Source organism: Lontra canadensis, unplaced genomic scaffold (genome assembly GCF_010015895.1).
Source record: "Lontra canadensis isolate GAN:19392208 unplaced genomic scaffold, GSC_riverotter_1.0 scaffold23, whole genome shotgun sequence".
Taxonomy (NCBI): domain Eukaryota; kingdom Metazoa; phylum Chordata; class Mammalia; order Carnivora; family Mustelidae; genus Lontra; species Lontra canadensis.
Window position 1 is genome coordinate 18,686,998 of NW_022631017.1, and position 16,363 is coordinate 18,703,360.

A 16,363-nucleotide genomic window follows, 5' to 3' on the forward strand; every position below is an offset into this window, starting at 1 on the left:
CTTTATCATCTCTGCAACCTATGAGAAAGGTATCATTTTAATTTATTTTTTATAAATGAGAAAACTAAAGCAGGAGGAGGTTAAGTAATTTGTCCAAGATTCTACAAATGGTAGGTAGCAAGTGGTAAAAACAGGATTCCTGCCCAGATAGTGTGTGCTTAACCACCAAGTTAAACTCATTATCAGGAGCAATACGTGATACCAGAACATGTGACTTGAGCTTGAGTAACAAATGTACTGTACTTCTTAAATATGTTCAAACAATTGATTACATCAAGATTTCATATGAGTTTTCCTGCTCTGTAATGCTGGTGCCAAGTGATAGTGACAATTATTGTATGATTGTGTGGTTGGGGATTTCTGTCTGCTGTGGATTGATCATAAGATGGAATGAATGGAAGAATTGAATACACTGTTTGAGAAAAATCTTTTCTTTAAGACTTCATGATTTTTCTTGTCCTAGCTATTGGGGAAATGCCTCTATTATTGCAACATGCTTTAATTAGAGACCAGCTGAACCACTTACGGTTTATACCTAAGATATACTGAGATAAACACAATGAATGGTATCAGTATAGCAATTGATAAATGGTCTTGACTTTCATGTATGATGAAAATCCTACTTTGATAAAAATTTATAGGGTTGATTTTGTTATGCTAGAAAGGCAGAATGATTTAAGTTTGGCAAATAAATCTAATACAGATGTTGATTATTCTTTCTAAGTAAAGCTAGAGGAATTTCTCTTGTAATATGTTTTATGACTGTCCTTCACTCTGTCCACCTCAATGTTTTAATAAATAACAGAATGAGGACATTGGAGAAAGAGTAATCATATTTATAGATCCATTCATTTATGCATTAATTCGTATTTCCTGAGTACTTTCTATTATGTCAGGCACTATTTTAGGCAATATAGCAGTGAACAAAATGCAAACATGTCATTGTGTGCATAAATTTTTATATTAAAATGTGGGACAAGTTCTACCAAAAAACATATCCCAAAATGTATTAATAGTTTATTTGTTCATTACTGTAGGTACTGTGCAAGAATTGAAAGAAAGAAGTAGGATAGAAAATGCTGAGTGTTTACAATTTTATGTAGACTTGCCAGGTAAGGCCTCACAGAGTAGGTGGCGTGTGACAAAGACTTCACAGGTAACAGAGTATATTACTTGGATATATGGGGCAGAGAAGAGGGAATAGCAAGTGCAAAGGTCTGAGGCAAGAAACATCAAGTGTGGCTGGAGCTGCTTAAGCAGGAACCCAGTCAGATGCAAGATCAGGGAGGTATTGGCATGGAATCAGTCAGATGCAAGATCAGAGAGGTGTTGGCATGGAATCAGATTTTGCAGAACCTGGTGAATCATTAAGAGATGTTGACTTTACTTCTGAGAGAGAGTCATTTATTTGGATCAGAGGTGTTTTATGACTTGACTTGTTTTTTAAAGAGTATGATTCTGGTTGACTGATAGAAAACAGTAGAGGAAAAATATGTTATAGAAGCACAGAGATCTACTGTAATAATTCAGGCAAGAAGGTATGCTACAAGTAATTATGCTCAATTTCTGGATATTCATTATTGAGGTAAAATTTACATATGGTAGGTATATAAATCTTAATTGTGTAATTTGGTGAGTTTTGACAAGTGTATACACTTCTGCAAGCAAATACCGCATCAACTTATAGAAGATTACCGTGCCTGCAAAATTTCCTCTTCCCCCTTTCCTGTCAATCCTTATACCACCATAAGCAACCACTGTTAAGATTTCTTTCCCCATAGATTAGTTCTGTCCATTCGTGTGTGTGTGTGTATTCTCTTATTTCTGGCTTCTTTCAACATCATGTTTTTGAGATTCATCTATATTGTTGTGGATACCAATAGTTCTATTTTTTTATTGCTGAGTAATATCAGCAATATTATGCATGGATTAAATCACAATTTGGTTATTCATTTTCCATTTAGTAGGCATTTAGGTTGTTCATAGTTATATTTACCATGAATAAAGCTGCCACAAATGTTCTTGTACAATTATTTTTGTGGATGTATTTTTCTTTCTTTTGGATAAATACTGGGAATATCATTGCTGACACACAGGGCAGGTTTATATTTAACATTTTAAGAATCTTCCAGTTTTTCAAAATGCTTGAACATTTACTCTCTCATCAGCAATACATCAGATTTCTAGTTGCTTCACATTCTTGTATATGTTTTTTATTGTCTTTTTAATTTTTGCATTTGTAACATTTATAGAGTAGAATTTCATTGGGGTTTTAATTAGAATTTTCTGAATTTTTTTAAATGAAAGAGAGGATAGGATTTCTTCATCATTAGGATATGGTTATGAGATGAAGAGTAGAGTAAAAGATGAGCTGAAGGATTTTGGACTCAATTAACTGAAGCTGTATTGTTCATTAGCCGGGAAGAAAATTACTGTACTAGGAGAAGATGGGAGGAAGGGAAGGAATACGAAAAATCTAGTACAGAATATGTTGATATTCCTATTAGAGAAGGTCAACCAGAGATGTCAAGTAGGAAGTTGGCCATAAGAGTTTAAGTTCAGGGGAAATATTTATTTGGAAGTCATCAACATACAGATGACCAAATTCATAGAGTTTGATGACATCATTTATAGACTACATACAAATGGAACAGAGATGAATTCTAAGTGCTGAGCACTGGAGTCTTCCACAGTCAGATCTATTAAAAAAATGTAGGAAAGACTGAAGATGAGATGAAGCAACCAGAGAGGAAGGAGAACGTGTATGAGAATTGTGGCACTCCTAAACCCAAGAAAGGAGTCTTCAATAGAGAGAGCGATGGACTATACCCAGCGTTGCCTAAAGGGATGATCAACATAGTTAAGGTGTTAGGGGAACATTGATAAGAATTAATTTAGTAAGAAAAAGGAAATTCTGGATTTGAATTTAGGTCTAATACACTAAATGCTCCAAGGATATCATGATTTTACATTGGACCATATATACAGAATTTAATGAATCTAGTTGACTTGCATACAAAATAAGGGCCTGTCAATTAAATTTTTTTTGTTTTTAAAAGACAATTTATTCAGCATCATGAACAGACTATTACATTTAGCAATCAACAGCATGGGTGCAAAAAAAAAAAAAAAATCTACATTAAAACCCTTTGTTAGAATGCTTTATACTTTCCACACAACAGAAACTAAAATAACCTGTTATACAGTTACTCACAAATACAGTCTTTGAGTTTTTTGTCCATACACATGAGAATTGTCTAAAACATGTCTTCTTTGTAGCACCTTGACTGTGTCCCCACTATGCTTGGCTGAGTTCACAAATCATTTGTACCCTGTCACTTCTCTGGTTCTTCTTTCCTGCTAAGCTTTGTTTCCTAGCAGCAATGAAAACATTCTGCCACTACCATCACTATTGCTGCTGTGGGAACCACCATAGCCACCTTGGTTTCCTGGTTTGGCCAAGTGTTGACCTCTACCACCATAGGGCCCAGAGCTTCTGCCTCCAAAATTTAATCCTTCCATGGGTCCAAAATTTGAAGACTGATTGTTGTAGTTACCAGAATTATTATAGCTTCCACCACGTTCAAAGTTGCTTCCATCATTACCAAATCCATTATAGCCCTCCCCACTGCCACCGTATCCACCACCTCCTCAACTGCCACCAAAGTGACATCTCATCCACTGAAGTTTTCTCCATGACCAAAGTCATCATTCCCGCCCAAACCGCCACCATGACCACCACCAAAGTTTTCAGAACCACTTCAACCTCCTGGCTGGATGAAGCACTAGCCATCTCTTGCTTATATAGGACTTTCCTTATTTCATAGTTGTGGCCATTCACAGTGTGGTATTTCTGAATGACAGTCATGTCTATAGTCATGGTCATCAAATGTTACAAAACCAAAGCCTCTCTTAAAACTGCCTCAGTCATTCATGATTTCAATTACTTCAATTTTCCCGTACTGTTCAAAATAGTCTCTTAGATGATCTTCTTCAGTGTCTTCTTTAATGCCACCAACAATAATCTTTTTTTACAGTTAAGTGGACGCCAGGTGTTTGAGAATCTTCTCTGGAGACAGCCCTTCTTGGTTCCACAACTCTTCCATCCACCGTGCATGGCCTTATATTCGTGCATTCACCTCCTCCACAGTGGCATATGTGAAACCCCAAAGCCTTTGGAGCACTTGGTTTTTGAAGCTCACATTACCACACAGCCCATAAGTGTTCCCCATTGCTCAAAATATCTCTTCAGACTCTCAGCAATTGTGTCAAATTTCAAACCTCTGAAGCAGAGCTTCTGCAGCTCTTCAGGCTTGTTGGGAGGCTCTGACTTAGACGTAAAGGTGGTGGGAAGGGAGACTTTCATGATGTTTACTCAGCGGTGTCCATGGACAGAAAAGGGTTTGTCAATTAGGTTATTAATAATGTTTCCCAATAAAACTTTTTACAAACAATATTCCAGAAACATAATTCATTTTAATCTGCATTAAATAATAGCATTCAAAATAAGAATGACAGTTTCATGTTACTAGCATAGATAAGTAATATTTAAATACTGTATTCTTTTACATATTCTACACAGCCTATCAAAGGACAAGAGACAGGGGTTATGTGAGAATTTCAAACAGTATCACATAACCATGGTGTTGCCAAACAGACATTTTCAGATCTGTCGCTTGAGAAAAAAGAAGTTGAAGAAAAACAATTGAGTGGCATATAATATTTCTCCTTGAGCAAATAGTAATGAGAAAAGGTAGAGATACCCCTTCTTGACAGCATTAATTTTTTTTTCTATTTTAATGACTCATAGCACTGCTTCATCAGCAACATAATCCTTTACAGTTTTTGAATATGAATAAATTGGAGTTAACTTTATGGTGAAAGCTTATATTTTACAGATTCTAAGAAACTATCAATTATAAGATAAACCATTATTTTATGTAGCAATTTGCCATTAAAATTATGACATGCCTTCACTTTTAAGACCTATCCCGATTTCGGGGCACCTGTGTGACTCAGCCAGTTAAAGTTAAGTGTCTCCTTTCAGTTCAGGTCTGATCTCAGGGTCCTGGAATCCAGCCCCATATTGGACTCACTGCTCCTCTGTCTACTTCTCCCTCGGCCCCTCCCCCCACTCATTCTAGGGTGCATGTGCACCTGTGTGCTCCCTCTCTCTCTCTCTCTCACTCACTTTCAAGTAAAATCTTTTAAAAAGACCCATCCTGATTTCAGAAATGTTCAAAATATGAAAAAAGTTTAGCTTATATTAATGATATATAGTAATGAAAACCTATATTCACAACTTCTTGTTTTTATTTTTTTTTTACCTTTTTAAAGATTTATTTATTTATTTGACAGAGAAAGAGCACAAGCAGCTGAAGTGAGAGGGTCTAGATGTGGGGCTCAATCCCAGGACCCTGGAATCATGACTTGAGCCAAAGGCAGGCATTTCACCCATTGAGCCACCCAAGGGCCCCTCAACATCTTGTTTTTAATAGCGGTATCTTAGGGTATTTTAGATGTCTTAGGCTGTGTATTTTTCAGCTATCTCAAATTGACATAAAAATACATTTTGGAAAGCACATACTTTTCTGTGGAAAATCAAATGCGTTTTTATACAAAAATCATATTTTTGTTACTGTTAGGATAGCTGTATGTTTTCCTTAAATAATTCCTTATACAGGTTAACTCTTTCAGATCAGTGATGAAATTCTTATCAGACTGTTATCAGTTATCCAGGAAAAATATTATTCTTGTTGAACAGAGGCCTTTTTTTTCTGTTAGTAAGAAAATGGAGATTATATAAAGAGTAGTTAGAGAAAACCATGTATTTTTAATACTCCATCTACAAAGCCGTCAGCAAGTTTGCACTAAGAAATCCCTCTGGCTGTGTTGTAAAGTAGTTCATGCCCTTCTTGTACCTTCTACGCATGGATTTTGTCAGCACATTCTGTCTGTATTATGACGAGATTTTCCTTGACGTTATACTAGACTCTTGTGGAAACAGCGTGCTTCTGAGCTGCCTGTGTAATGTTTGTAATGTTGACGAATGTGACCTGCTGTAACCTCTGTGATAAAAGAGCATCACCATTTAAAAATAGCTGAATTAAGGATGTTTTAACTTTAGTTCAGTCTCCCTTATGAAGAACCCTAAAAACTTAGCTGTAAAAATACAGTCGAATGAACACTTTTTGGGTGAATGTCTAGTAGAAAGCTGGATTTGAGCTTAAGTAATTTCAGTGAAGAATAAGAAGTAGCATTTTAAGAAGTAGCTGTGAAGCAGATATTCTTAACATCAAACATGGGGTAACTTGTAAGCTTGGTGGTTTTTAAAATTTAGATTCAATTAGCCAATACATAGTACACCATTAGTTTCAGATACAGTGCTCAGTAGTTCATCAGTTGCATATAACACCCCGTGCTCATCACATCACGTTTCTCCTTAATGCCCGTCACCCAGTTACCCCATTCCTCCCACCCACCTCCCCTTCCGCAACCCTCAGTTTTGTTGTTTTTTTGTTTTTTTTTTTTCCCCCAAAGTCAAGAGTCTCTCATGGTTTGTCTCCCTCTCTGATTTCTTCTCATTTGGTTTCCCCTCCCTTTCCCTATGATCCTCTGTGCTGTTTCTTATATTCCACATAAAAGTGAAACCATATATTTGCCTTTCTCTGCTTTACTTATTTCACTCAGCATAATAACCTCTAGTTCCTTCCATGTCTATGTAAATGATAAGATTTTATCCTTTTGATGGCTTAATAATATTCCATCACACAGACACACACACACAGACACACACACACACACCACACACACACACACACATCTTTTTTATCCATTCATCTGTTGATGGGCATCTGGCCTCCCTCCACAGTTTGGGTATTGTGGACATACAATGCCCAGACACATGTAACCACAGCAGTTATATGCCTATGTTTGAACATAGGACTAAAAGAAAATGATAACTATCTCAGTACTATTTAATATTATTAGTAACTACTACTTAATTATCACTTATGACACTGTTTCATTTCTTAAAGTGAGTAGGTATGAAATGCTTTCTGGGTTTGAACTACTTATTTTCCTAATTCTTTACCTTTCCATTATAATACAGGGTGGGAGATTCAGGAGGAGTGAGTCAGTTGCTTTTTTCCAATATTGGATTAGAAGTAAATTCAGTTTTGGTTAAGGCAGAAAAACATTTCATAGAAAAATTATCCAGTTAGGTATAGTGGAAAAATTAATGTCAACGTGTTTGCCATTGTGAGGCTTATAGAATGAAGTATAGCAATACTGATTACTTATTTTTTTAAAGATTTTATTTTTCTAAGTCATCTCTGCACCCGATGTGGGGCTCAAATCCATAACCCTGAGATCAAGAGTCCCACATGCCACTGACTGAGCCAGCCAACTGACTGGTGCCCCCCAATCACTTATATTTTAGCAAAAGTTGAAGTAGTCCCTTGTAGGGCATCTCTCTGAAGCATTTGATAACATCTCTCTCAACACTTCAGGTTGCCCAGGAAGCAAGTAGCAGGGAAGAATGATCAGCACCATCCTGCATATTTTATTTGGCAGTAAGACAAAGAGTTGACCTGAACATCTGCCTGAGTTTTACTCTGTTTTGATTTTAGTAACATCACTATAATTCTATATTGACATTCCCCCCTTCCTCTTTATGTTGCATTGCCATAAAAAGCTGCCATTCCAGTATGTACTCTCTCCTAAATGTCACTGGATCTCTGTATTAAAAATCCTTAAAACTATCAGGACAAGCTGCCCATACTTTAGGATGTATTCTAACTAACTATGGGAATGTGGTTTTCTTTCTCCTCAAGATACAGCCCTGTACATAACTACAGTCAGTTGTTGTTGTTGTTGTTTTTTTAAAGATAAGGTCTTTGTAAGGTCAGAGTATTATTTTTCCTTCTTATTTGCTAGAGGTTTAAACTGAACCCCAGGGAGAGGGTATGATGCAATCATAGGAATAGATTCCTGTGACAGGGGCTGAAGGTACAAGCATCTTTTCTTTCATGTTTTTTTTTTTTTCTGTATAACTGATACTCTCATTTATTTTTGCAAATCTTCATTAAAAAGAAATGAGATATGGCTAAAATAATGTATACATTGCAACAATATAAAGTGAATAAAGAAAACAGGGAAAAGGGAGACAACATGAGCGAGCTAAAATGAAACCAAGGTAAATTAGTAAGCTGGAAAGTGTGTCAGCAAAGGAAGTTAACATATAGCAGTTTTAGCTTTAAGATTTCTAGCTTTTAAAGGAAACAGAAAATAAATTGAAACATTTGAAGCGATTATGCTATTAATGCTAATTTCTCATAAGGAAAAGAAAAAAGACCTTTTACTGTACTCTGGCTATAGATCTCTTGTTTTCATAGGGCCCTGTGATGAGCTTAACATCCTCAGCAATACCCCTCCAGCGAATGCAGTACAAATCATTCTAGGTATTTTTCTCATTATCTACATTTAATGTGAGCCTGTGAGTGATAGAAACATGGAACTCAGTAAAAACTTATTGTATGTGGGTCTGTAAAGAGAGATCTCTAAGGACAAAGGACTAAGATTGTCTGATTTTGTACCTAAGTACAAAGATTGAAATATCTAGAGCCGAAGTTGGCAAACTTGTCCTGTACAGGACAGAGTAAATATTTTTTATCTTGTGGGTCAGATGGTCTACATCACTAAGCATTCAGTTCTGCCCCGGGGGCGTGAAAGTAGCCAGGATAAAGTGTAAGTGGATGAATGAAGCTGCTTCAAAGCTTGCTTTACAAATCAGGCAGTTAGCCAGATTTGGTTCATGAACCATATTTTGCCAGTTCTTGATCTATAGAGAAATAAACGTCAGTTAACCAAAGTTACCTTACCTCTGAATAATGGCAGGTAAGTGAGTAGAAGCAACAGGGGCAATATTTCCCACCCATATTCCACATCCTACATAAGAATGAATGTTGATCTACATGCGGGACATGGAAAGTGTACCAGTAAATAATATGCACCCAGGAATGCCCAGGTGTGGCTCTGGCTCTTCTACCTGCCAGATCTGTTAACTTGATCATTTTTCCTCACCTGTCTATAACTTGAAGTCCTTATCAGAAAACTGGGTATAATAATTCTTTCCTCACAGGCTTGTTATGAGGCAAAAGACTTAGCTATTACCTGAATGATTCATGTGAATTAAAAGATAGTAGTTTGGGTCCTGAAGTATATGCTAGAAGTCTCAAATCATTGGTCAGGGGACTCTATCGAACATATAGAAGTATTTAATTGGCCCTGTAAAATAAGGCCCTACCTTATGACCCAGAAGTATTTAATTGGCCCTATTATTTAATTGGCTATTGAAGTATCTAAGATGCTAATATGAAAAACATATATATGGTGACTCTATATGAACATAAGGATTTTAGGGAAAAGAAAAAGGACAAGATCTAGCTGCCTTGGGCCTGCAGAATTGAATGGAAATGAGCTGTCCATGTTAGTGGGGCAGGTCCTCCAGTTTGCATAGCCCTCCCCAGCATACCTTGTCTCCCTGATGCTCAGGCTGGGCTCTATCAACATTATAATCCAGCTTGTCCTACTGCATTCCTTTTGCAGTGCCCAGAAAACAAAACAAAAAAATCCACCATGGTACCCTGTCTACATCTTTATTTTTCTTTCTGTATCTTGTCCACTTCATTGTTTGTTACCTACATGGTTATTGTTAGGACTCCAGAGAGTAGTGTCTTAGAGAATGTGTAAGTCAAGAAGTTAATTAGGTATCTATGATCAAAGAATTCTACGGTTAAATAAGTTTAAGGATGCTGAAAGAAGCAAAGAAACCAGGTGTCTTTGCTGTGGGCATCTCATTATCCTTTAATATATTAATGTGTAGATTTAGTTTCCAAGATAGGAGTACACTCTATACCTTTCTTGAATTGATATTCACAACAACAGCAACAAAAACAAATAGAAACCATCTGAAAAATTTACTCTGAAAACTATAAAACATTGATAAAGTAATTGAAGAAGACAGAAAGAAATGGAGAGATACTCCATGCTTGTGGATTGAAAGAACAATTATTGTTAAAATGTCTATATTACTAAGAGCAACCTACAGATTTAATGCAATTCCTATCATAATACTAACAGCATTTTTCACAGAACTGGAATGAATGATCCTAAAATTTGTATGGAACCACAAGACTGCAAATAGCCAAAGCAACCCTGAAAAAGAAAAGCAAAACTGAAGGTATCACAATTCCAGACTTCAAGTTATACTGAAATCTGTAGTAATCAAAAACACTATGGTACTGGCACAAAAATAGACACATAGATTAATGGAACAAAATAAAAATAGAAAATCCAGACATAAATCTGCATTTATATGGTCAATTAATCTACAACAAAGCAAGAAAAATATGCAATGGGAAAAAGACAGTCTTTTCAACAAATGGTGTTGGGAAAACTGGACAGCTACCTGCAAAAGGATAAAACCAGACCATTTTCTTTCACCATACACAAAAGTAAACTCAAAGTAGATTAAAGACCTAAATATAAAACTTGAAATCATAAAAATCCTAGAGGAGAGCACAGACAGTAACCATTTTGACATCAGCTGTAGTAACTTCTTAGTGGATACATGCCTGGAGGGAAGGGAAACAAAAGCAAAAATCAGCTATTGGGACAAAATAAGAAGCTTCTGCACAACAAAGGAAACAGTCAACAAAAATAAAAGGCCACCTACTGAATGAGAGAAGATATTTGCAAATGGCATATCTGATAAAGGGTTAGTATCAAAAATATATAGAGAACTCCTACAACTCAATACCCAAAAAGCAAATAGTCCAATTAAAAATAGGCAGAAGGCATGAACAGACATATCTCTAAAGAAGACATACAGATGGCCAAACAGCCCCATGAAAAGATGTTCAACAACACTTATCATCGGAGAAATGCAAGTCAAAACTGCAGTGAGATAAAAGGAACCCTCTTGCACTGTTGGTGGGAATGCAAACTGGTACAATCATTGTGGAAGAGAACATGGAGTTTCCTCAAAAAGTAAAAATGGAGCTACCTTATGACCCAGTAATCACACTACTGGGTATTTACCCCCCGAATACAAAAATACTAACTCAAGGGATACTTGCACCCTTATGTTTATTGCAGCTTTATTTACAGCAGTCAAATTACGGAAGCATCTCAGTGTCCGCTGATAGATGAAAGGATAAAGAAGAAGTGAAAAAATATATATATACACACACACACACACACCATTATTCACTCATAAAAATGAAATCTTTCCATCTGCAATGACATGGATGGCACTACAGAGCATAATACTAAGTGAAATAAGCCAGTCAAAGAAAGACAACTACCATATGATTTCACTCATATGTAGAAGTTAAGAAACAAAACAAATGAGCAAAGGAAAAAAAAAGACAAACCAAAAAGCCAACTCTTAACTATAGAGAACTGATGGTTACCAAAAGGGGGATGGGTGGGGAGTGGATGAAATAGTTGATCAGTGTTCAGGAGTACAGTTGCTGTAATGAGCACTAGGTGAAATATGGAAGTGTCAAATCACTATAATGTACACCTGAAATTAATATAACACAGTATATGAGGTATAATGGAATTAAAATAAAAAATAAATGAAAAAAAAAAAAGAAACTGTTATCTTTTAGTTTTAGTGTTCCATGCAGTTGCGGCTACTTAGCCACTATTATTCCCATAGAGCATTCTAAAAATCCCCAGAGAATTTATAATTTTAAGATGAACATTCTAGATATATGCATTGCAAATGGTATCTTCTGCTACTGTTTCAGGTAATAGTATCCACTGATTACCTGATATTTGAGCCTACTTTATAACATTGCTGGATAATAATGGTATCAAGAGTAATATAACCAAGATTCATTGAATACTTGCAAGCAATGGTTTGCTGGGTTATTTCATTTAATCCTCACAGAAGTCCTCTGAAGGGGTTTGTCTTATCCCTAGTCTACAAAGGATGAAAATGAGGGACAGAGAGGCTAATTAATTTACTAAAAGTAACACAGAGGCTAAGTAAGGCCACCAAGATCTTTAGTACTCACTCTTAGCAGCTGGAAACCTTTCTTAGCTAAATGCAATGGCAGTTGGAAGACATCTGCCTCAAATTTTATTTAGTGTGATCTTGAACCATGTTTCTTTTAACTCAATTATGTATAAAGATAAATTACCTATTGAGAGCAATTCACATTTTTATAATAAAATCTTAGTAAGAAAAGTATAATGTTATCTTTCACTTCCTTTTTCCTAGAATGTGTATGTAGCTAATGCAGTAGACTCACAGAACTGTAAAATTTTAAGAGAGTTCCTGCAACATCTCTACTTTACTGTTTTAAAATGTTATATGAACTGGTGGAATATTTTTATGAAGGCATTGATACCCTTGGGACTATTAAGGCACAGATTACTTATATCAATCCCTAAAGGTACTGATTAGCCCCAAACTATTCCTTACTTAGAACAATAAAGGCCAAGAGAGATCCATAAATTTACACATAATTTAATGTTCCTAAAATCTTCTCTGCAAAATGATGATGTTTAATAAAGAAATAGATGTGCCTAAATTCCCTTTGTCTCTATGTCTTCATATCCACCTTTTTCCTGGAGTCTTGTGTATAATTTTGCCCCAAATACAGATTTCCAATTTACTAAGGAAACTGGAAAGATGTTTATTGAGGTCCAAAAAGTGTCAATAAATTAGAAGACATTTGTTATTCAGTATATTGGAGAATAAATACACAAAAATAATAAAATAATATTATATAGATATACACACAAATAGAAATATATACATGTTGCATTTCATTGATACCAAGATGCTATTAATTGTTATATACACCATCAATGTAATGGAAGTTTTTAACAGAGAAGATAAACAATGTATCAATGCTGCAATTACAGTTTATATAAGGCACATTCAGATTTTAGGAATTATAATAATTCAAATGTATTTTGTGGAGTAGTCTGGGTGAGATGGGATTAATGGATTATTGACTAATCTAATGTGGGGTTTGGTAGAATGAGAGAAAAGGAGAAATTGATTGAGTTTTGTTCCAGGTGACTGGCTTAAGGGTAGAGGTTGGTGTATCTGGGAAGCAAATTGAGATTGTAGCATGCTGTTAAGTTTACTTAAGGTCTTAATCAGTGTCAAGTTCAAAGTCTTGTTGAATTAGTTGGGGGTTACCTTTAGATGGGTCACCCTCTAATCATGCCTTATTTGTCCCTCTGATGTATTTACAGGTACTGACGATGGATGGGCATCATTAGGTATCTCTTATTATATTGCCCCACAAATATCTTAACCGTGAGTTTTTCAGAGTAATATTTTTCCATTCATGTCTACAGGGTGCTATCCATTTGAAGAATTCATGACCATGCCTGAATGTTCATATTAATCCATTAAATCAAAACGTGATTTTCTTCCAGAATTTTTTTTAAATAACATACATTTTTCTGTTTCTGAAAGTGATTCATGGTAATTGAAATCAATTTGGAAAATGCTGGGATAAAAAAGATGACTTAAAGTCACCTTTAATTGTACATCTACGTATAACTACTTAATTTGAAATGTTTCTAATCTTTTTATTTATCATTTTTCATATAAAATGGGGATTGTGTGGTATAATAATTTTTTCCTATATAAAATGGACACTTTGAAGATGTCATTTTTAAAATGATTAGTTTGGGTAGATAAATCAATATTTCACACAACTTAGACTCATGTTCATCCATGTTATTAGACTGACTTCAGAGAGAAAAGTTGTATAACCCATAATTTTAAGGAAAATCTATTGCTGTGTAAAACTCAGCAAGAGGAAAGCAAACCTAATTACCATGCCTCTAACATTCCATTGTATTTTGTAGTGTTATAATACCATGAGCTCTGGTGGCTCCATATATTTGCAAATTGGACAAATTAAATTGTACAAATTTCAATTGATAATAACACTCTAAAATTCTGTAGTATTTCTGAAAAAAATGGTGATTCCCTATAATTTCAGATTTTCAGAAATATCCTTAAACATGTTTTCAAGCAATTTCTGGACCTTAATGGATCAATAAGAGTATTCCTACTTGATAAGACTCTTCAAGTCATAAGCCTCTACATTTGATTGAAGAAATTTCCATAGTATCATAATTCATTCTCTTTCCAAAAGAGTCTGATGTCACATTGATACACTTGTGTTAAAAAATAATAGGAATTTTTTTTTTTTTATTAACATGTATTGTATTATTAGCCCCAGGGGTACAGGTCTGTGAATCACCAGGTTTACCCACTTCACAGCATTCACCCTAGGTATAGAACTTTTAAAAATGAATCTGAGTAAAGTGATTTATAGTATATATATCACTGGACCCATGACTTTAAGCTCCATTTTAGTAAGTATCAGGCAACCTGTTTCAAAATAACTTCCTTTTTTTTTCTTTTTCTTTTTCTTTTTTTTGGGGGGTAGCTTGGCCATTTGTGCCACTGGGCAAAATAGTAGGTGCTCAGTGATGCATGACCAGCTACCTGTCAGAGGGCTGCTATGGCAGGCCCCCAGAAGGGAGGGGAGGAAATACAGAGCTTGGAGGATTCAAAACTGGGAAGGCTCTTAGGGCAACATGGTTATGATGGTTGAGAAAGAAAGCTACTGAAAAAGAAGTGAGGATACTAAAAAAACAGACAAAAAGAAGTTCCAGAATGTTAAAGATTAGCTAACTCTTGTTTTTCCTAAAGTATTTTTTTTTAATGACTCTTTTCTTGTGATTTTTTTTTTCTGGTATTACACCCTAGGTATACTATGGAAATCAAGAGATTTTTGCACAGATTTGTATTTGTTTCACATTTATAGCAAAATCAGACTATCATTTCAGAGGTTATATGTCCGTTATCAAGCAATTGATGAGAAAAACAATCTCAGATTGATTTTTGAGATTGGACAGTAATATGTTAAAGCAAAAAGCTGCTCATTTTCTGATAATGACCTAGTGTCCTAGTTGTGCTATAAGTAAAAGATGACATGTTGATTACATACTCCCTAATAGCAGGGACTGAGTTCTTCAGCTTGCATTATCCTAACCTGGATATAGCCTATGACTCAAAAACATTCAAAACTGTGAGGAGATGCCATTGCATTTTAAGACAAAATTGATTGCCTAATCAATGTTAAGAGAAGTTGAGAGAGAGAAATCTAAGACTTGACTTTGGATTGTCTAGTTGTTCTCATGATGCAGGATACTGATTCATCAATATCACTGGCCACTTAGGATGAATTGTCACAGCCCTCCACGTGCATTACTTTATTGCTGTCTTTCACATTTGCGGGATGTAGCTATTGATGTTGCCATACTTGCTTGGCCTGAAAATGTCCACAGTGTATTGGATTTTTTAAAAATAATGGAATCTGTTAATCTCATTTTTATTTACTTCTAATTCCAAGAAGGATGGATTTAATTAAAATATTGTACTGGAAAAAGAACTTTATTTTTGTGTATAGTTGGGAAAGAAAGGACTTTGCAGCATCTCCATTTATTTGTCAATAGGTGCAACTTCATTGTCTTTATTTCAGTAGCTATCTCAACACATCATTTATTTTTAATGTCATTTTTAAAGATTATATAAGTTATTTCATTTCTTGTTACAAAGCAGTGTTAATGGAAAACTGTTAATGGAAACTTGAATCATCTAAAGTATCCAGAATTTCAAAATGATAAATCTATTATTTACTGAGAATAATGGTCTTGCAGTTTTAATAAAGTTAATTTTTTTTTCCATTCTAATCATTCAGCCTGCTTCTTTGTATGGTAGAAGGAGAGACAAATGTTAACTAAGCCAAGAATGTGGATTTTCAAAGATGCCTTCTATTCGGTTCTATGTATAGGCTCATTTCTCACCTTGCTAATCGTTAACAGGAAACAGAATTGAAATAATTTTTAGTTTCGTGTCTTTGTATCAGTTTTTTTTTTCTTTTTCTTCTATTTGCTTATACATTACTGTATGATTTAATAAACATTGTTCTTCCAAGTCAGGACATGCAGGTGATCTTGTTGTTTACAATAGCGTGGATACACCTAGAGGATATTATGCTAAGTGAAATAAGTCAGACAGAGAAAGACAAATACCATATGATCTCACTTGTGCATGGAATGTAAAAAAATAAAACAAAGCAATAAACAAAACTAAAACAGACTCATAGATAAAGAGAACAATCTGGTGGTTGCCAGAGGAGAGGAGGGTAGTGAGAGAGCCAAACAGGGAGAGGGGATTAAAAGGTACAAACGTCCAGTTATAAATAAGACAGCATACTGCAATATACAACATGGGGAATACAGTTAA

General features: G+C 35.2%; 1 protein-coding gene across 5 annotated transcripts in view; it reads left to right on the top strand.

Annotated features, from left to right (window-relative positions):
• The window catches only part of NKAIN2 (sodium/potassium transporting ATPase interacting 2), a 1,000,598-nt gene that overhangs the window by 309,055 nt on the left and 675,180 nt on the right, over positions 1–16,363 (top strand). The window contains exon 1 of one of the 5 annotated variants that reach the window (XM_032862443.1): positions 13,285–13,348. The exons of the other annotated variants lie outside the window; for them this stretch is intronic. Coding sequence (XP_032718334.1) covers positions 13,298–13,348 — 51 coding nt within the window. The 5' untranslated portion in view covers positions 13,285–13,297. Of the gene's footprint in view, positions 1–13,284; positions 13,349–16,363 lie in introns of those variants that run through there. 5 annotated transcript variants of the gene reach the window in all.